The sequence below is a fragment of the Oncorhynchus keta genome, chromosome 12 (assembly GCF_023373465.1).
Source record: "Oncorhynchus keta strain PuntledgeMale-10-30-2019 chromosome 12, Oket_V2, whole genome shotgun sequence".
NCBI classification, from domain to species: domain Eukaryota; kingdom Metazoa; phylum Chordata; class Actinopteri; order Salmoniformes; family Salmonidae; genus Oncorhynchus; species Oncorhynchus keta.
This window is the reverse complement of record NC_068432.1, coordinates 10730028-10753341: the sequence shown is the minus strand read 5'-3', so window position 1 is coordinate 10753341 and position 23314 is coordinate 10730028. Positions and strand designations below refer to the sequence as shown.

General features: G+C 41.9%; 1 protein-coding gene across 3 annotated transcripts in view; it reads left to right on the top strand.

Annotated features, from left to right (window-relative positions):
- Nucleotides 1-23314, top strand: part of LOC118390960 (protein FAM168A-like) — a 70876-nt gene that overhangs the window by 35424 nt on the left and 12138 nt on the right. For 2 of the 3 annotated variants that reach the window (XM_035781838.2, XM_035781839.2), the window contains 2 exons: nt 9751-9828; nt 12481-12606. In XM_035781838.2, coding sequence (XP_035637731.1) covers nt 9751-9828; nt 12481-12606 — 204 coding nt within the window. The remainder of the gene's footprint in view (nt 1-9750; nt 9829-12480; nt 12607-23314) is intronic. The other variant, XM_035781840.2, reaches the window with a different exon arrangement.

The following is a 23314-nucleotide window of genomic DNA, read 5'->3' as shown; positions in this document are numbered from 1 at the left end:
CCTACGTGAGAATGCTGTTCATCGACTACAGCTCGGCATTCAACACCATAGTGCCCTCCAAGCGCGTCATCAAGCTCGACCCTGGGTCTCGACCCCGCCCTGTGCAACTGGGTACTGGACTTCCTGACGGGCCGCCCCCAGGTGGTGAGGGTAGGCAACAACATCTCCACCCCGCTGATCCTCAACACTGGGGCCCCACAAGGGTGCGTTCTGAGCCCTCTCCTGTACTCCCTGTTCACCCACGACTGTGTCGCCACGCACGCCTCCAACTCAATCATCAAGTTTGCGGATGACACAACAGTGGTAGGCTTGATTACCAACAACGACGAGACGGCCTACAGGGAGGAGGTGAGGGCCCTCGGAGTGTGGTGTCAGGAAAATAACCTCACACTCAACGTCATCAAAACTAAAGAGACGATTGTGGACTTCAGGAAACAGCAGAGGGAGCACCCCCCTATCCACATCGATGGAACAGTAGTGGAGAGGGTAGTAAGTTTTAAGTTCCTCGGCGTACACATCAGACAAACTGAATTGGTCCACCCACACAGACAGCATCGTGAAGAAGGCCCAGCAGCGCCTCTTCAACCTCAGGAGGCTGAAGAAATTCGTCACCAAAAGCACTCACAAACTTCTACAGATGCACAAACGAGAGCATCCTGTCGGGCTGTATCACCGCCTGGTACTGCAACTGCTCCGCCCACAAGGCTCTCCAGAGGGTAGTGAGGTCTGCACAACGCATCACCGGGGGCAAACTACCTGCCCTCCAGGACACCTACACCACCCGATGTCACAGGAAGGCCATAAAGATCATCAAGGACAACAATCACCCGAGCCACTGCCTGTTCACCCCGCTATCATCCAGAAGGCGAGGTCAGTACAGGTGCATCAAAGCTGGGACCGAGAGACTGAAAAACAGCTTCTATCTCAAGGCCATCAGACTGTTAAACAGCCACCACTAACATTGAGTGGCTGCTGCCAACACACTGACTCAACTCCAGCCACTTTAATAATGGGAATTGACGGGAAATGATGTAGAATATATCACTAGCCACTTTAAACAATGCTACCTAATATAATGTTTACATACCCTACACTATTCATCTCATATGTATACGTATATACTGTACTCTATATCATCTACTGCATCTTTATGTAATACATGTATCACTAGCCACTTTAACTATGCCACTTTGTTTACATACTCATCTCATATGTATATACTGCACTCAATACCATCTACTGTATCTTGCCTATGCCGCTCTGTACCATCACTCACTCATATATCTTCATGTACAAATTCTTTATCCCCTTACAATTGTGTGTATAAGGTAGTAGTTTTGGAATCGTTAGCTGGATTACTTGTTGGTTATTACTGCATTGTCGGAACTAGAAGCACAAGCATTTCGCTACACGCATTAACATCTGCTAACCATGTGTATGTGACAAATACAATTTGATTTGATACTGTATTAGGATGTATGAACCATATGCATGTAGAAGTAGTGCATCAACCACCGGATGAGTCTATGCATCGAATGAGCTGTCTGTGCAACAAAATAATAATTCACATGGTATGTCCAAAGAAAGGTGAAGAAAGGAGGGCACGAAAGGTGGAAATAGAAATGTGATTTCTCTGGTGGTGTTTTCCTCCACTGGCTCAGGAGGGCAGGGCTGGTTACTTGGCTTGTGATTCATCGGCCAGACTGTTACTGGCTTTCATAAGAGAGAGATTATTTTAAAGGTGCCCTCAGCTCTCATTGTTTTTTTTTCTCTAGTCGCTTCTTCCTACCCACAATGCATTGCTGCTCGTCCTTAAGTTACAGCTGATCAGGGAGTTAAGTTAAGGACAGACGCTTGCAGTGGTTGCAGTAGGCTTGTGTTATGGATGCTGTGTGGAGGGAGGCAGGAGGTACATATGCAGGAGCAGATACACATGTACACACACCCCTGGGGACAGCAGACCAAGGGAGTGCAGTTGTCCTCAGATACTGCTGACAGTAGGGATCCCTCCCTCTATTCCATTCCTCCCTCAGTTCCTCCCTCCCTTTCGGTGTCGCTCTCTCTCTCTACTGCTCCCTCTACCTCTCTTGCTCTAATTGTCTCTGGCTGATTCTCTTTAGCTCACAATTAGTTCACAGTCACACTGTTCCATAAATACGAGGGCTAATTAGTGTGTGTGTGTGTGTGTGTGTGTATAAATACTGAGGCTCTGACTGTGTGTGCGTGTGGGCTGTCGGATCGGTTGCGTAGGTGTTGTGTAGCCTCAGGATTGAGACACACACACAGGCTGCTCCTGCATTCTATGTTATTTCCAATAATAGGCTACTTTGTTTTAGTGTGACTGCTATGCGATCAGTACAATTCATAGTCATATCAATAGCACCTGTCATTATAGCATAGAGAAGGCATATATTCATAATATATAGGTCTGCCTAACCTTAAATAAATATTGTCCCTTTTCTTCTATATTCTCTCCACATTCCATACCCCTTTATTTTCCTTATAGGCCGCCTACCATCAAGTAAATATTCGTCTTTATGTTACTCTTCTATATCATCCATACTCCATATTTTCCATTTACAGGGAAATGCTGTGTGCTTTTTAGTTTAGTTTGCATCTGATTGCTTTTTGACTATACTATAATCTAGGCTTTGCAGTGTCTTTGTATCTATCCCAAATGACACTCTATGCCCTATATAGTGCACTAGCTTTGACCAGAGCCCTATGGGCCCTGGTAAAAAGAAATGGACTATATAGGGCATAGGGTGCCATTTGGGATGAAGCCAAAGACACTTCTATGCCTAGATTACTAGCGTAGTATATAGTGCACTATTCACAGTGTACAAAACATTAAGCAACACCTTCCTAATATTAAGTTGCACCCCCTTTTGCCCTCAGAACAGCCTAAATTCGATAGGACGTATTGGGAGAGAGTAGCTCCGTTTTGTACCGACAAGATTGTGGTTTTATGAAGAAACCAATAGATTAATATATATCCAAGTAACCAGGAGAGAGTGAGCGGTCCGTTACAGTGGCTTGCGAAAGTCAAATCAAATTTTATTTGTCACATACACATGGTTAGCAGATGTTAATGCGAGTGTAGCGAAATGCTTGTGCCTCTAGTTCCAACAATGCTGTAATAACCAACGAGTAATCTAACCTAACAATTTCACACCAACTACCTTATACACACAAGTGTAAAGGGATGAAGAATATGTACATAAAGATATATGAATGAGTGATGGTACAGAACGGCATAGGCAAGAGGCAGTAGATTGTATCGAGTACAGTATATACATATGAGTAATGTAGGGTATGTAAACATTATATAAAGTGGCATTGTTTAAAGTGGCTAGTGATACATTTTTTACATCATTTTTTCTGTTATTAAAGTGGCTGGAGTTGAGTCAGTATGTTGGCAGCAGCCACAATGTTAGTGGTGGCTGTTTAACAGTCTTAACAGTCTGATGGCCTTGAGATAGAAGCTGTTTTTCAGTCTCTCGGTCCCTGCTTTGATGCACCTGTACTGACCTCGCCTTCTGGATGATAGCGGGGTGAACAGGCAGTGGCTCGGGTGATTGTTGTCCTTGATGATCTTTATGGCCTTCCTGTGACATCGGGTGGTGTAGGTGTCCTGGAGGGCAGATAGTTTGCCCCCGATGATGCGTTGTGCAGACCTCACTACCCTCTGGAGAGCCTTACAGTTGTGAGAAGAGCAGTTGCCGTACCAGGCGGTGATACAGCCCGACAGGATGCTCTCGATTGTGCATCTGTTTGAGTGCTTTTGGTGACGAGCCAAAGTTCTTCAGCCTCCTGAGGTTGAAGAGGCGCTGCTGCACCTTCACCACACTGTCTGTGTGGGTGGACCAACTCCGTTTTGTATTCAACCCCTTGGCATTTTTCCTATTTTGTTGCCTTACAACCTGGAATTAAAATGGATTTTTCTGGGTCTTTATATCATTTGATTAAACACCCAGAAGATTGAAGATGAAAAATATATTTTTCTTGTCAAACAAGCAAGGAATAAGACAAACTGAAAACTTGAGTGTGCATAACTATTCTATTCACCCCCCAAAGTCAATACTTTGTAGAGACCCTTTTGCAGCAATTACAGCTGCAAGTCTCTTGGGGTATTTCTCTATAAGGTTGGCACATCTAGCCACTGAGCTTTTTGCCTATTCTTCAAGGCAAAACTGTTCCAGCTGGATGGGTTCCGCTGGTATACAGCAATCTTTAAGTCACACCACAGATTCTCAATTGGATTGAGGTGTAGGCTTTGACTAGACCATTCCAAGACATTTAAATGTTTCCCATTAAACCACTCAAGTGTTGCTTTAGTAGAATGCTTAGGGTTGTCCTGATGGAAGGTGAACCTCCGTCCCAGTCTCAAATCTCCTGAAGACTGAAACAGGTTTCCCTCAAGAATTTTACTGTATTTAGTGCCATCCATCATTCCTTAAATTATGACAAGTTTCCCAGTCCCTGCCAGTGAAAACATCCCCACAGCATGATGCTGCCACCACCATGCTTCACTGTGGGGATGGTGGGGTGTTGAGTTTGCGACAGACATAGCGTTTCTATTGATTGACAAAAATCTACATTTTAGTCTCATCTGAACAGAGTACCTTCTTCCATATGTTTGGGGAGTCTCCCACCTGCCTTTTGCTTATTTTTTTCTTTAAGCAATGGCTTTTTCTTGACACTCTTCCGTAAATCCCAGCTCTATGGAATGTACGGCATAAAGTGGTCCTATGGACAGATACTCCAATCTCCACTGTGGAGCTTTGCAGCTCCTTCAGGGTTATCTTTGGTCTCTTTAATGCCCTCCTTGCCTGGTCCATGAGTTTTGGTGGGCGGCCCTCTCTTGGCAAGTTTGTTGTGGTGCCATATTCTTTCCATTTTTTAATAATGGATTTAATGGTGCTCTGTGGGATGTTCAAAGTTTCTGATATTTTTTTATAGCTCAACTCTGATCTGTACTTCTCCACAACTTTGTCCCTGACCTGTCAGAATAGATGTGTGTATATATAGATGTATATATACTGAGATCATGTGACACTTAGATGCACACAGGTGGACATTATTTAACTCATTATGTGACTTCTGAAGGTAATTGGTTGAACCAGGTGAATACATATATACGCACCACTTTTCATTTTCTTTTAAACAAGTACTTTTTTTCATTTCACTACACCAATTTGGACTGTTTTGTGTATGTCCATTAGATGGAATCCAAATAAAAATATATTTAAATTACAGGTTGTAATGCAACAAAATAGGAAAAACACCAAGGGGACGAATACTTTTGCAAGGCACTGTATTCACAACAGTGAACCAATCTGTGAGTAAAGTGACACTGGGACTCGAACCCAGCACGCCATTGCTTCCCTTAGAGGAAAAGTCAAAGAACAACTTGGAGAAGCAAATGAGAGCAGCTGCCAGCTGAATTATTTCCTGAAAAACACATCTAAAATCCTCTCTAAATCTGTTGTTAAAAAAAGTAGATTTGCTCGAAAGGAAAGTAGTCTATCGAGTCAGATATGCATATACAGGCTGGGTGAGTGGACGAACAAGACAATTAAATTGGCCTTCTGGAAACAAAGGTGCAAACTTTAGAAGATCAACTGGATCAACTAGAAAACGGATAGAGACAAAATATGAAAATATTGATCTTACCGGAGGATGAGGATAAAGGGGACCTTTCCAGCAAGGTGATCAAGCTTATATCAGAAGAGCTTGGCATGGATTATGTCACCGGATGGTCTGGAGCGATGTCATCGGATCGGCATGAACCAGAAGAACCCTAAATAATTAAACATTCTTAGGACACAGGAGGGGAAGGACATCAAGGGCCAGTCCATTTGATTCATCCAGGACCTTTCTCCTAGACTGAGTAAAATACTCCAGCAATTAATTTATATTGGACAGTCACTGGAGGAAAAAGGAATCAAGTCTCAACTCCGATTCCCGGCAGTACTGTGGGTATGGAAGGGAACACAGAGAATAGAGTTCACAAGCATCGATGAAGCCCTGAACAGGTTGCAGGAAACCTTTCCAGTTGAAAGAGAGCCCAGTGCCCTGAGTAGAGGCAGAAGCAGAAAAAAAACAGATAAGCACACTAGGCTACATACAGTGATGCCCAAGACCAGCTTATTGTAAGTTGAGACAACATTCCTCCCCCTTCCCCTAATACAATTTAGACTCTTGTCCCCAAGTAGCTGTTTTTCTCTAGGACGTATCAATAGACTTAGCTGATGCCAATCAGATAGATTGGCACTGAAAGGACAACATGAAATAGTAAATATAGCATGTAAGTCAATTGTTCTATGTGTGTGTGTGTGTGTGTGTGTGTGTGTGTGTGTGTGTGTGTGTGTGTGTGTGTGTGTGTGTGTAGGCGAGAGGGTGTGAGTGGGTGTATGTGCGGGTATGTGTCTGTGCATATGAATGGGAGAGTGGATGTGTGTGGGCGGGAGAAATGTGACGAGACGTGGGTTGTAGAGGTACAAAAGAGGTAATTAGAAACAACAATGAGATTAATGATAATTTTTAAAGTTTCTATGAACATTTATATAAATCAGAATTAAACAGCAGTTGGATGGATCCTATAGCCTTCTTAGACGCAACAACTCTGAAGTAACTATCAGCAGACAAAAAAATAATCATTAAAAACAGGTCACCCAGGATGAAATATTAGATACTGTTAAAACATTTGCCTGTACAAAAGCACCAGGAATGGATGGCTTTCTCATAGAAATCTACTCAACATTTTGTGACAAAGTAGCCACCTTATTTACACATGACAACACACGTCACTTAATGCAGTACTCCCTAGTTGCATGTATCAAACAGTTATTTCAGTTATATTAAAACCAGGAAAATCTGGAGTCCCTTGCTGATTTATAGACCCATGTTTAATTAATTGTGACAATAAAATAATAACAAAGCTTATAAGCAATACAATGGCTAAAATATTACCAGACTTGATACATATTAATCAAACTGGGTTTATTAAAAATAAACACTTACTGTACAAACAAATACAAGAACATGTTCCAGTTTAAACCTCCTTAGGGATTCCGTAGGATCGGTGTGTCCCTAAACCGGGACGGTGGTTTTTAACCTCTACAGATCTGTGTCCCTATACCGGGACGGCGGTTGCTAACGTGCGCTAATGTGACTAGAATGACATTGTAAGTAACAGCTAACTTTCCAGGACATAGACATGTCTTTATATGGGCAGAAAGCTTAAATTATTGTTAATCTAACTGCACTGTCCATTTTGTTGTTTGTATAGTGTGCACAACAACAAAACACTTATCACGGCAACTGGTTTGATACATTTACCTCTGAAGGTAAATAATGTACTTACATTCAGTAATCTTGCTCTGATTTGTCATCCTGAGCGTCCCAGAGATAAAATGTAGCATAGTTTTGTTCGATAAAATCAGTTTTTATATTCAAATGTGGGAACTGGGTTCTACAGTTTGAAGCCCTGCTGTCTCTGGCTCCACACCCACCCCTCCCGGCCATCTAGATGTGTGAAAGTTTGTGTATAAGCTAATGATCCATTATGCATGACATTTCTGGGAGTGTGTAAACTTACATTTTGTATTACCATATCATTTTTGTATGTTCTCTATAGTTATGTACTTGAAAATGTATAAATTGACCATTTTTAGGCAGACTTGATAGAAAATATTGTGCAGTATTGCAACACTTCATTGGATCAATCTGAAACTTTGCACCCACACCGCTGCCATCTCGTGGCCAAGATCAAATATGTCTCTAGACTCCTATATTATATTATGGCCTTTCTCTTGCATTTCAAAGATGATGAAACAAAAAAAAAATAATAGGAAACACATGGATTTTTTTCTTTGTATTATCTTTTACCAGATATGTGTTATATTCTCCTACATTTAATTTCACATTTCCACAAATTTCATTTTCACAAATCACATTTCCACAAAAGTGTTTCCTTTCCTTTCAAATGGTATCAAGAATATGCATATCATTGCTTCAGGTCCTGAGCTACAGGCAGTTAGATTTGGGTATGTCATTTTAGGCAAAAATTGAAAAAACTGGTCTGATTCTTAAGACAATACGCAAAAAATATGGATATAGATTTATCAATAATGGCTGTTGATGTGGAAAAGGCTTCACGTCGTCTTGAATGGCCTTTTCTACTCAAAACGTTGAAGTTTTCAACTTCCAGCTAAATTAATAAATATTGTATAAATGTTCTAAAGCAAAAATATACACCAATAATACATTATTTTATTATATTGCTTTATAAAGCGGCACAAGACGGGGATGCCCCCCCCCCCCTCCTGTTTGTACTGTATTGAATCAGTTGCAGAAAGAATTAGACAGGACCCAAATGTAACAGGTACCAGTATTGGTAAACATGAATTTAAACTAAACTCATTTGCATCACCTGATATACCTGACCAATACTGAAAACTCAATGTCCCCTTTGCAAAAAATATTTTCAGAATACAAAAGAACCTCGGGTTATAAAATTAACATGGGGGAAAAATAAATAAATAATGGCAATGAGAAAAATAATAACTCGATCTACAGCAATCCTTTAAGTTGACCACAAAAAAAATATGAAATACTTAGTAAGTGACAACAAACGACAAATATATGAAGAACTTTAATCCATTATGCAACAATATGAAAGCAGATCTAATTCAAATGGAATAATCTTCCCATAAATCTTACAGGTAGAATAAAACTTTTTATTTTTTCTCGGTGCTACCAATTACCCCACCGAAGACATTATTTTAAGAAGTATACATAAGTCATAAGACTTTTTTTATATGGGCGAATAAAATTCAGAGAATAAAAAGGAAAGTTTTACATCTTCCTAAGTCTTAGGGTGGTTTTAACTACCCAAGGCTTTTACTTGTAACATATAGTTAAATGCACTGAGGAACAATGGGTACATATTGAAGATACAGTGCCTTGCGAAAGTATTCGGCCCCCTTGAACTTTGCGACCTTTTCCCACATTTCAGGCTTCAAACATAAAGATATAAAACTATTTTTTTTGTGAAGAATCAACAACAAGTGGGACACAATCATGAAGTGGAACAACATTTATTGGATATTTCAAACTTTTTTAACAAATCAAAGACTGAAAAATTGGGCGTGTACGTATTTTTAATTTAACCATTATATACCTAGGCAAGTCAGTTAAGAACAAATTCTTATTTTACAATGACTGCCTACTCCGGCCAAACCTTCCCCTAACCCTGATGACTCTGGGCCAATTGTGCACCGCCCTATGGATCTCCTGATCACGGTCGGTTGTGATACAGCCCGGGATCGAACCAGGGTCTGTAGTGATGCCTCTAGCGCTGAGATGCAGTGCCTTAGACCACTGAGCCACTTTGGAGCATTATACGTGGATGGGTTGCATCCACTACATTGCCCAATCCATATGTTTTATGAATCCGGTGCAGGAGGGTGGTTTAGGGCTGTAAATCACTGTGAAAGGGATGTGGGTTGATGTAGGCTCCATAGAGTAATAAATTGATTTTTCTCCTCCACACAGGCACTCTGGAACACTGTCTTTTTGCTGTCCTACCTTTGTCCTTCCATCTCACAACACACACATTCACTTGTATACTAATGTGCATTCGCTTACATATACACACTCACACGCATGCTACACACACACACACACACACACACACACACTCAGTGGATGATGTTCTAAATAGCTTCTGTTCTCTGTCCTCAGGCTATCCTGCAGGTTATCCTCAGGCTCCTACCTACACACCCAACCTCTACCAGACTGGCAGCCCAGGCTATCCCCAAGGTAAGAACACACATGCACACATGAACATGCACGGAAACACACATCCGCGCAAGCACACACACACACACACACAGACATGCTTGCAAGCACACACAGACATGCACATAAGCACAGACAAGCCGGCACACACACAGTTTTTATCAAACTAGAAATCCACTCTATCTCCGCAGGTAATAATATACACACATGTAATTGAACACACACACTACATGAATGAGATTACTGGTGCATGCTATTCAAAGGTAAGAACACCTGCATGCATAATTCTTGAGTACAGCACTCCCGCAGCACGCCAGAACGTCTCAATCCACATATTCACAGTATTCATGGAATGGGATCTAGACATTGTCATGTGTCTAATCTTGGCACCTTCTCAGAACGTGGAAGGAAAAGGTGAATTTGCCCCTAGACACTGATCTTGGATCAGTTTGGCATTTTCCCCACTAATGGTTAAGATTAGGTGAGGGGATGCTGACCTGTACCTATGGGAAAATTCACCCCAGAGCCTTCACAATGCCTTGAGTACTGTAGAGCTGCTAAAGAGGCGTTGTTCATATTGCATCCACACAGTGCTCTAGAAAGTTCTGTTCAGATTCCCGAAGTGTGTGTGTGTGTGTGTGTGTGTGTGTGTGTGTGTGTGTGTGTGTGTGTGTGTGTGTGTGTGTGTGTGTGTGTGTGTGTGTGTGTGTGTGTGTGTGTGTGTGTGTTAAGTCATGGGGAGTACATGTTGGCCATGGCCACAAAAAAAGATTGCTAATAAGATAATTCCTCATTTATTTTCTATAAATTATTTTCTATAAATTATTTTCAGATGTAGGCCTTAGTATGGTTGTTGGTTAAGTTTGCCCTTTGTTGTTAGATGATGGCTTGAGATGTTTGTCACTTAGTGAAACTGAAATAACCTGGGGTTGAATTGGCTTTTTATTATCGTAAATACTGTAATACTATTTATCATTGAGATGGCTAGAAGCAGGTCTCTCTCTCACCTCCTTGTGCAAGCTAGTACACATGAATATAGTTCCAATGTAATGCATCTCTCAACCCCTGTGCATGGAGAGGGAAGGGTTGGGTAGATACAAGGGTTGGGGTCAATTCCTTTTAAATTCAGTAAGTACATTTCAATTCAAATTTCATCCATGGTTCTCTATGAGAAAAAAAATGTACCTGAAATTTCAGTTTACTTCCTGAATTGACTGAACTGAGATGGAATTGACCCTAGCTGTGGTAGCTAGTAGTTTGTGTCGTGGTTGGTGGTGATCCATATTTGTTATGTGTAGTGGTTTTACTGCATTTCTCCTGGAGCTCCAGTGGGTTTGATGGGCTTCAAAGAGTGTAGTGAAATAGGTCAGTGAGAGCTGTGAAAGCTGTGCCATGTTGTCGTCGACAGTGCAGTGCAGCACTGCCTTTACTGGGATGGGTCATGTTTACTAGGCATGAAACACAAGAAAGTACGTCCAAAACTAAGCCCAAGCTATGCAATAGATGAGTGTGTGTGTTGATTGTGTGAAACGTTATGTATTCTACTGTATATGTGTACTCTCTGTGTGTGTACTCTCTGTGTGATCACACTTTGTGTATGTACTTTATTTCTGTACTCTGTCTGTGTGTGTGTGTGTGTGTGTGTGTGTGTGTGTGTGTGTGTGTGTGTGTGTGTGTGTGTGTGTGTGTGTGTGTGTGTGTGTGTGTGTGTGTGTGTGTGTGTGTGTGTGTGTGTGTGTGTGTGTGTGTGTGTAAAGTGCCTAGTGAAAGTCTAGTCTTCACATTTTGCTGCCTTAAAATGTAATTTAAAAATGTTTTCCTACCAATGTACACAACGTACTCCACATTTCAATGTTAAATATAAATTATACAACATTTTCCTAATTAATACAAATTATGAAACAAAGATGTATTGATTGCGTATGTCTTCACACCCCAGAGTTAACACTTGGTGGCAGCCATTACAGCTGTGAATAATTTTGAATACGATTCAACAAACTTTGCAAAACTCTTAGGTCAACATATATCCATTGTTTTTGTCAAAATTGCTCAAGCTCAGTAAATTTGGTTGGGAGTCATTGATTCACAGCAACATTCAAATTATCTCTGATTAAAGTCAGGACTGAGACTGGACCATTCTGGTGTGACTTTGGCATAAACATTTGTAATTTTCCCGCTGAAAAATCCCAGGGTTAGGTATTCCCGAAGACTGAGGCAGGTTTTCCTCAAACTTTTTATCTGGGGTTTACTCATATTTATTTTGATCCTAACAAACTCCCCAGTTTCCTTCCAATGACAAACATACCAATAACATGATGCTGCCACTACAATACCAGAAAATATTTTATAATTTTTCTTTCACTCTGAAAATGTGGAGTAGGTTCTATAGATTGGTAGGAAAATTATAATTTGTTACATTTAAAAATCATAATAATTTCAAGGCAGAAAAATGTGAAGACTGCAAGGGGTGTGTAGATTTTCTCTAGTGACTGTATGTGTACTGTTCACTCTGTGTGTATTGTCTATGTGAGTGCTTGTGTGAGTTCATTTGCATGCGGTGTGTTCTATTACTATCTATCCATGTCTGTCTTCTGTGTCTCTCTGTGTTCTATTGTATGAGCGTGTGTGTGTGTGTGTGTGTGTGTAATCTCTCTGTGTCTGTGTCTGGGACAGTGCTGCTGGTGAAGCAGGGCTGGCCCCAGGCCTCCGGTGCTGCAGGGGCCCTAGAGGGCTCCTATGACCTGACCATGGACGCGGGCTCAGAGGGCCGCCAGTACCAGGCCTCAGCCGCAGCTTTCAGTAAATATGACCCTATGTACTCTACACACTCACACACAAACACAGATCCTATATGTATGCACACAGACATACACACACGTTTGTACGCACACACCGATGTATGTACACACATGTTGCACACGCTGGCATGGCTGGGGTACATTCAATGCTGGACTGGGTTTTTGAGCTGTTGGGAAATGGGTTAGGAAAAGGTTTGGAGTAGGACAGGCCGTAGAAAGATGTGAGGTAGTGAGTGACATCTTAGGGGACGGGGCTGTGTGTTGGCGTCATGCTTGGTTTTGTGCTGTGCTGTATCATATAACACGCATGCTGGCTACTGCAGCACACGTTCTTCTCATATAGGGAAACGATGTTTCAGTTGGATAGGTCATGTGTGTTTCAGTCATTAGTGATTTGGTGGTGTCCTAACATGAATGTAATGATCCGTGTCCTATCACCCACCAGAACGGACAGTTATGTGTGTGCGCGTGCCTGTGGGTGTTTTGAGTATTATTTGTTTTGGTTAACATTCTGTGTGTAGTTAGTCATCGCTAAGTTGTCTAACATGTGAAATGTTCACCATTGCAGTTGACTACCGACTGATAAATATACAAATTACCGTGCGTCACAATAACTACTAATTATTATTATTATTATTATTATTTGTAGATCAGTGTAGATCAGGTCACAATTTACCAAAACTGCATCACGTCTGCTGCAATGTCAAACAAACCCAGCAGGTTGAGGTTTATTGTAATGAGTCTTGTCCTGGGGGAAGAACTGAGGGATTTCCCCTTAGAAAGGCCAGCTGCAAAGTCAACATTTGATATATTGTTAAAAATTCATGAAAGCAAAAATAATGTTTTTGCTCTTAATTTAAGGTTAGGGTTAGGCATTAGGTTTAGCAGTGTGATTCAGTTTAGGGTTAGGTGTTTTCTGAACAAGATTCATAATGAAAAACACTTACCTGCATGCCCATGGCCTCTCTTTGGGCATTCATACCGCTGGTTCTGCTTAAAGTCTATGGAAACCATAGACTTAGACAATGCATCATTATATCTGTCCCATTATGGCGTCTGTGACAGCACGGGCAGCGCGCCATTGAGGCCTTTTTTATTTTACTGCTATGCGTTGGCAAACAAACTGAAAGGGTGCACACTGCCATCTAGAACCAGTATAAAGCCACGGTTGGCAATTTACTTGTCACCTGTAGTTATGGAGTATAATTCATTGGCTGATGCCTCAGGGGGACCTGGATGGAATTATGTGATCCTTCCTTAAAACTTCTTAGGGCTGAAATCCCGTTAACGGGATCGATATGACAACAGCCAGTGAAAGTGCAGGGCACCAAATTCAAAACAGAAATTTCATAATTAAATTAAAACATACAAGTATCTTATACCGTTTTAAAGGTAATCTTGTTGTTAATCCGACCACAGTGTCCGATTTTAAATGGGCTTTACAGCGAAAGCACCACAAACGATTGTTAGGTCAGAGCCAAGCCACAGAAAAACAGCCATTTTTTCCAACCAAAGAGAGGAGTCACAAAACGCACAAATAGAGATAAAATGTATCACTAACCTTTTATAATCTTCATCAGATGACGCTCCTAGGACTTCATGTTACACAATACATGTATGTTTTGTTTGATAAAGTTCATATTTATATTTTATTATTATTATTATTATTATTATTATTATTATATTTTAAAAAATCTGAGTTTACATTGGCGCATTACATTCAGTAGTTCCAAAAACATCCGGTGATTTGGCATAGAGCCACATCAATTTACAGAAATACTCATCATAAATTATGCTGAAAATACAAGTGTTATACATGGAATTAGAGATATACTTCTTAATGCAACCGCTGTGTCAGATTTCAAAAAAGCTTTACGGAAACAGCAAACCATGCAATAATCTGAGAACAGAGCTCAGAAAACAAATAAATATATCCGCCATGTTGGAGTCAACAGAAATCAGAAATAACGTTATAAATATTCACTTACCTTTGATGATCTTCATCAGAATGCACTCCCAGGAATCCCAGTTCCACAATAAATGTTTGATTTGTTCGATAGTGTCAATCATTTATGTCCAAATAGCTTCTTTTGTTGTGGTGTTTAGCCGAACGTCGGATGAAAAATAATATTACAGGTCGTAGAAACATTTCAAACTAAGTGTAGAATCTATCTTTAGGATGTTTTTATCATAAGTCTTCAATAACGCTCCAACCGGAGAATTCCTATGTCTGTAGAAAAGCAAAGGAACGCAGCTCCCTCTCATGTGAAATGCGCGTGACCAGTGTGTGGCTCTCTGCAGACCTCTGACTCATTCCCCTCTCATTCGGCCTCACTTCACAGTAGAAGCCTCAAACAAGTTTCTAAAGACTGTTGACATCTAGTGGAAGCCTTAGGATGTACAACAACCAATATCCCACTCTATCTTTAATAGGGGCTGAGTTGAAAACCTACAAGCCTCAGATTTCCCACTTCCTGTTTGGATTTTTTTCTCAGGTTTTTGCCTGCCATATGAGTTCTGGTTATACTCACATACAACATTCAAACAGTTTTAGAAACTTCAGAGTGTTTTCTATCCAATACTACTAATAATATGCATATATTAGCAACTGGGACTGAGGAGCAGACAGTTTACTCTGGGCACCTTATTCATCCAAGCTACTCAATACTGCCCCCAGCCATAAGAAGTTAACCCATAGGAAGTCCCAGCCAGTTGACTACTTCAAAATGGTGAATGTACTCAGTGACTCTGCCCATGCTAAAACAGACTTTTGGGCTCTAGAGTCCTATATCTACCTCTGTGGTAGAAACTCAGCAGAAAGTGTTCATGGGTAGTGTAGTTCTGCATGACCAACTCCATGGTCCAGGGACTAGATAACCTCATACACTTATATGCATGGTTGACATCATTTACATGTCTTGAGCCCTCATCATTTTGTATCATTGAAAGGGGTTAATGATAGAAGATGAGTAGTCACCTTGTATCTCCCAAGTTAGGCCTAGATAAGCTTTCACTACAAATGGACTAATTAATGTATATGTATATTGTATAATGATATATTTTTGCCAAAGGTAACTGACAAAATAATGGAAACGCTTGAGTAAATGAGGGATTCAAAGTACATTGAAAGCAGGTGCTTCCACACAGGTGTGGTTCCTGAGTTAATTAAGCAATTAACATGCCATCATGCTTAGGGTCATGTATTAAAATGCTGGGTAGACCATTATTTTGTCTACCATGGCTATGCCCCCAAGGGTTGACAATGCCCCCATCCACAGGTCACGGGTGGTCACTGAATGGTTTGATGAGCATGAAAAATATGTAAGCCATATACCATGGCCGGCTCAGTCACCAGATCTCAACCCTGTAAAGCTTAGAGAGGATCTCATGTTAAATGCTGTTGAAGTAATTGGCTATAGGTTCACCTGCCTCACCTAAAGCCCGTTCTGGTGGGAAGCTGCTACAGACCACCAAGTGGTCAGTTAGTATCTGGATAATATGTGTGAAAGGCCTGATAATATATGTGATATCAACAGGGGTATATTTTCTGGGTGATCTAAATATTGACTGGCTGCTCACTCAAGAAAAAGCTTCAAACTGTAACCATGCCTGCAACCTGGTTCAGGTTATCTATCAGTCAACCTACCATGGTATTTACAAACAGAACAAGAATAAAATCATCCACATGTATTGATCACATCTTCACTAATGCTGCATAAATCTGCTCTAAAGCAGTATCCAAATCCATTGGATTTAGTGATCATAATATAGTAGCCATATCTAGGAAAACCACCGTTTCAAAGGCTGGGCCTAATATAGTGTATAAGAGGTCATATAATAAGTGTTGTAGTGATTCCTATGGGGAAGATCTGTGGTGTGTAACAAGGAGCAACCAGACGCTGCAATTGACACATTAACAAAATAAATTGCTTATTCCAGTTACTAATAAGCATGCACCTAATTAAGGCAATTACTGTAAAAACTGTTAAACCCTGTAGATTGATGAGGAATTGAAACATTGTATGGTTGATTGATGAGGGAAAAGGAATGGCAAATAAGTCTAGCTGCACAGCCGATTGGCTAACATGCTGTAAATTGAGAAATCATGTGACTAAACAAAAAGAAGAAACTACTACTATGAAACAAAGATGCATGATAAAAAGAATGATAGTTAAAAAGCTTTGGAGCTACATTTTGGCCAAAAGTACAAACTCTGCTTCATCATTCATTGAATCAGATGGCTCATTTATCACAAAACTCACTGATATTGCCAACTACTCTAAAGATGTTTTTCATTGGCATGGTTAAAATCCATGACATGCCAATAACAAACTTTTTCCACATTTTGTTTTGTTACAGCCTTATTCTAAAACAAATTAAATGTTTTTTCCCGATCAATCTACACACAATATCCCATAATGACAAACCAAAAACATTTTTTTGCAAATGTATTTCTAATGATATTTTTCACATTTACATAAGTATTTAGACCATTTACTCAGTACTTTGTTGAAGCACCTTTGGCTGTGATTGAAGCCTTGAGTCTGCTTGTGTATGACACTTGGGCAGGTTCTACCATTCTTCTCTGCAGATCCTCTCAAGTTCTATCAGGGTGGATGGGGAGTGTTGCTGCACAGCTATTTTCAGGTCTCTCCAGAGATGTCAGTTTGGGTTCAAGTCCGGGCTCTGGCTGGGCCACTCAAGGACAGTCAGAGACTTGTGCCGAAGCCACTCCTGCATTGTCTTGACTTTGTGCTTAGGGTTGTTGTCCTGTTGGAAGGTGAACCGTCACCCCAGTCTGATATCCTGAGTGCTCTCAAGCAGGTTTTCATCAAGGATCTCTCTTTACTTTGCTCCGTTTATCCTTCCCTCAGCCTGACTAGTCTCCCCGTCCCTGCCGCTGAAAAACATCCCCACAGCATGATGCTGCCACCACAATGCTTCACTGTAGGGATGGTGCCAGGTTTCCTCCAGACTTGACGCTTGGCATTCAGGCCAAAGAGTTCAATCTTGGTTTCATCAGACCAGAGAATCTTGTTTCTCAAGGTCTGAGTCCTTTAGGTGCATTTTGGCAAACTCCAAGAGGGCTGTCATGTGCCTGTTACTGAGGAGTGGCTTCCGTCTGGCCACTCTACCGTAAAGGCCTGATTGGTGGAGTGCTGCAGAGATGGTTGTCCTTCTGGAAGTTTCTGAGCTCTCCACAGAAGAACTCCAGAGCTTTATCAGAGTGACCATCGACTTCTTGGTCACCTCCCTGACCAAGGCCCTTCTCCCCGATTTCTCAGTTTGTCCCGGCAGCCAGCTCTAGGAAGAGTCTTAGTGGTTCCAAACGTCTTCCATTTAAGAATGATGATGGCCACTGTGTTCTTGGGGACCTTCAATACTGCAGACATTTTTTGGTACCCGTCCCCAGATCTGTCCCTTAACAAAATCCTGTCTCGAAGATCAATGGGCAATTCTTTCGACCTCATGGCTTGGTGTTTGCTCTGACATGCACTGTCAACTTTGGAACCTTACATAGACAGGTGTGTGCCTTTCCAGATCATGTCCAATCAATAGAATTTAACACAGGTGGATTCCAATCAAGTTGTTGAAACATCTCAAGCGTGATCGATGGAAACAGGTTGCACATAAGCTCAATTTCGAGTCTCAGCAATGGGAATACTTATGTAAATACTTATGTAAATAAGGTATTTGTTTATTTTTTTAAATAAATTTGCTAAATGTTTTAACCTGTTTTGGCTTTGTCATTATGGGTTATTATGTGTAGATTGAGATTTAAAAACAAAGCTGTAACGTAACAAAATGTGGAAAAATGGAAGGGGTCTGAACACTTTTCGAAAGCGCTGTACACATCCATGCATAACTGGCCGAGTTATGAAAGACAGGCATTCTAATTTTTAATTCTGTAAACTAAGTGTCGAAGAGGTGAATTTTTGTTGTTGTCTATCAACAATGACAGGCCACCTGGGTCTGACAACTTGGTTGGAAAATGACTGAGGATGACAGCAGACGATATCGCCACTCTTATGTAGCAAGATTTCAAATTGTGATTTTTTTTATTTTATTTTATTTTTTACATTGAATTAAAGTAGAAACTCAGAGCTAGAAAATTATATATCATACACTGCATTTGAGGAACAATGGGGAAAGTAATTCTGCTTTGAAAGTTGATCAACCCCATTAAAAAAAAGTCCCTTGAATGTTTTGGTACACCTACTGGCGAGCTCTTCTTTGTCTACACCCATTCAGCATCATTCACATCCTATTACACCTTAGTCCCACCCATCTCTTTAAGGATTCACAAGTGAGGCCATGTGCTAAACAGAGTGAGTAGTGTAGTAAACAACCAAAGATTTCAAGACTAATTGTATTTAAAAGTAGTAGCCTACAATAAGGGAAAAACCCCAGGTAAATGATATATTTTATCTAGTCCTTGACCTATATCCTAATCTGACTTTGGTGCAGGTCATGTTGTTCTTCACATTTACATTTACATTTAAGTCATTTAGCAGACGCTCTTATCCAGAGCGACTTACAATCACCAACTCTGGTATACAAAAACTATATGAAATAAAATCTACTCAAAATGGTCTATGACTAGGGTGGCTTTGACAATTTTTAGGGCCTTCCTCTGACACCGCCTAGTATAGAGTTCCTTGATGGCAGGAAGCTTGGCCTCTGTGATGTACTGGGCCGTACGCACTACCCTCTGTAGTGCCTGCCTTGCGATCAGAGGCTGATCAATTGCCATACCAGGCAGTGATGCAACCCGTCAGGATGCTCTCGACGGTGCAGCTGTAAGGACCCATGCCAAATCTTTTCAGTCTCCTGGGGGGAAATTGGTTTTGTTGTGCTCTCTTCACGACTGTGGACGACTGGACTAGGGATGCATGATATATCGGTGAACATATCGGAATCGGACAATATTAGCTAAAAATGCCAACATCGGAATTCCTCGATGTCTAGTTTAACGCCCCAATTGTGCAAAACCGATGTCAAAGCTGACGTGCACTGTCTTAAAAATGAGGGTTATTTTAGATGATGTCACTTAGCTATATAAAGTCAGCAAAAAAAGAAACGTCCTCTCACTGTCAACTGCGTTTATTTTCAGCAAACTTAACATGTGTACATATTTGTATGAACATAACAAGATTCATGAACTGAACCAGTTCCACAGACATGTGACTAACAAAAATTGAATAATGTGTCCCTAAACAAAGGGGGGTCAAAATCAAAAGTTAGTCAGTATCTGGTTTGGCCACCAGCTGCATTAACTACTGCAGTGCATCTCCTCCTCATGGACTGCACCAGAGTTCTTGCTGTGAGATGTTACCCCACGCTTCCACCAAGGCACCTGCTAATTCCAGCACATTTCTGGGGGGAATGGCTCTAGCCCTCACACTCCGATCCTACAGGTCCCAGACGTGCTCAATGGGATTGAGATCCGGGCTCTTTGCTGGTGATGGCAGAACACTGACATTCCCGTCTCGCAGGAAATCATGCACAGAACGAACAGTATGGTTGGTGGCATTGTCATGGAGGGTGATGTCAGGATGAGCCTGCAGGAAGGGTACCATGTAAGGGAGGAGAATGTATTCTCTGTAACGCACAGCGTTGAGATTGCCTGCAATGACAACAAGCTCAGTCCAATGATGCTGTGACACACCGCCCCAGAGCATAACAGACCCTCCACGTCCAAATCAATCCCGCTCCAGAGTACAGGCCTCGGTGTAACGCTCATTCCCTCAAAGATAAACGCAAATCCGACCATCACCCCTGGTGTGACAAACCGCGACTCGTCAGTGAAGAGCACTTTTTGCCAGTCCTGTCTGGTCCAGCGACGATGGGTTTGTTCCCATAGGCGACATTGTTGCCGGTGATGTCTCGTGAGGACCTGCCTTACAACAGGCATACAGCCCTCAGTCCAGAGGCTCTCAGCCTATTGCGGACAGTCTGATCACTGATGGAGGGATTGTGCGTTCTTGGTTTAACTCATGCAGTTGTTGTTGCAATCCTGTACCTGTCCCGTAGGTGTGATGTTCGGACGTACCGATCCTGTGCATGTTGTTACACGTGGTCTGCTACTGCGAGGACGGTCAGCTGTCCTTCCTGTCTCCTTGTAGCTCTGTCTTAGGCGTCTCACAGTACGGACATTGCAATTTATTGCCCTGTCCACATCTGCAGTCCTCATGCCTCCTTGCAGCATGCCTAAGTCACATTCACGCAGATGAGCAGGGACCCTGGGCATCTTTCTTTTGGTGTTTTTCCAGAGTCAGTAGAAAGGCCTCTTTAGTGTCCTAAGTTTTCATAACTGTGACGTTAATTGCCTACCGTCTGTAAGCTGTTAGTGTCTTAACAATCGTTCCACAGGTGAATGTTCATGGTTCATTGAACAATCATGGGAAACCGTGTTTAAACCCTTTACAATGAAGATCTGTGAAGTTTTGGGATTTTACGAATTATCTTTGAAAGACCGGGTCCTGAAGATGTCCTGAGTTTAGTTAGCTAACTATAGCTTCTGAAACAGATTGTCGTTTGCTATGTTTTTGTGGAAGAACATTGTTTTCACCCATGAGCTTTTTATGACCAGCACTGTAGGTGTGCAAGACAACTTTACCAGCATCATAACGCACGTATTGATGAATAGTTGTGATAATTGAAATACGTATGGTAGTGTAATCAATGTGTAATAACTACGTTAACAATTGTATGAACGCGTTAAATTATTATGTGACGTGCAGTCATATTCAGGTCCTGATTGGTCAACAAGCTTATTTGACACGCAAAGACCCAAACAGCGTTCGATAGTATGAGAAATCCTGGTTGAGAATGAAACGACTGAGCAAATGAACAACGAAACAGCACAGCAAGTAAGTGAAAGAAATTGTTTGATTATGTTTTACTGGTAATCGGGACATATGTAAATGCCAACAAAATAACTTTGGTGTGTGTGTAACCTTTATTTAACAAGGCAAGTCAGTTAAGAACAAATTCTTATTTACAATGACGGCCTACCTTGGCCAAACCCGGACGACGCTGGGCCAATTGTGCACCGCCCCTATGGGACTCCCAATCACAGCCGGATGTGATACAGCCTGGATTCGAAACGGTGACTGTAGTGATGCCTCTTGCACTGAGATGTAGTGCCTTAGACCGCTGTGTATGTGTGTGTGTTATCTATTTAACTGTACTAGATTGGTTAAATGGCTGCTAAAATAAAAAAATATATTTTATTGGTATTGGTAGTGTGTTTATTTGGTAAGGAAAATATTGGATATCGGTATCAGCCAATAATGTCATAGCGGTGCATCACTAGCTTGGACCAGGTTAGTTTGTTGTTGATGTGGATGCCTAGAGAGTTTATCTGTATCTCATGATAAGCTGTAGACCACACTACCTCAGACGAGCAAAACCTCGAGACTTTCTTAGATATCGTACACAAGCTGTTGTTTACAAATATGCATAGGCCCCCACCCCATGTCTTACCAGAGGCTGCTGTTCTATCCTGCCGATAGTGTATAACCAGCCAGTTGTATGTTATTGAAGTCGGCTTTCAGCCACAACTCTGTGAAACATAAGATATTACGGTTTTTAATGTCCCGCTGGTAGGATATACGTGCTTTCAGTTCGTCCCATTTATTTTCCAGCGATTGAACGTTAGCTAACAGTACAAAGCACCACAATCTCTTTCCATGAAATCTCCGTTTTTCTCCAGCGAATGACTGGGATGAGGGCCTGTTTGGGTGTTTGGAGTATATCCTTCCCGTCCGACTCATTAAAGAAAAATTATTAGTCCAATTCGAGGTGACATGGTCTCTCCTATCATTGCTATGCAGACGACACACAATTAATCTTCTCCTTTCCCCCTTCTGATGACCAGGTGGCGAATCGCATCTCTGCATGTCTGGCAGACATATCAGTGTGGATGACGGATCACCACCTCAAGCTGAACCTCAGCAAGACGGAGCTCCTCTTCCTCCCGGGGAAGGACTGCCCGTTCCATGATCTCGCCATCACGGTTGACAACTCCATTGTGTCCTCCTCCCAGAGCGCTAAGAACCTTGGCGTGATCCTGGACAACACCCTGACGTTCTCAACTAACATCAAGGCGGTGTCCCGTTCCTGTAGGTTCATGCTCTACAACATCCGCAGAGTACGACCCTGCCTCACACAGGAAGCGGCGCAGGTCCTAATCCAGGCACTTGTCATCTCCCGTCTTGATTACTGCAACTCGCTGTTGGCTGGGCTCCCTGCCTGTGCCATTAAACCCCTACAACTCATCCAGAACGCCGCAGCCCGTCTGGTGTTCAACCTTCCCAAGTTCTCTCACGTCACCCCGCTCCTCCGCTCTCTCCACTGGCTTCCAGTTGAAGCTCGCATCCGCTACAAGACCATGGTGCTCGCCTACGGAGCTGTGAGGGGAACGGCACCTCAGTACCTCCAGGCTCTGATCAGGCCCTACACCCAAACAAGGACACTGCGTTCATCCACCTCTGGCCTGCTCGCCTCCCTACCACTGAGGAAGTACAGCTCAGCCCAGTCAAAACTGTTCGCTGCTCTGGCCCCCAATGGTGGAACAAACTCCCTCACGACGCCAGGACAGCGGAGTCAATCACCACCTTCCGGAGACACCTGAAACCCCACCTCTTCAAGGAATACCTAGGATAGGGTAAGTAAGGGTAAGTAATCCTTCTCACCCCCTTCTC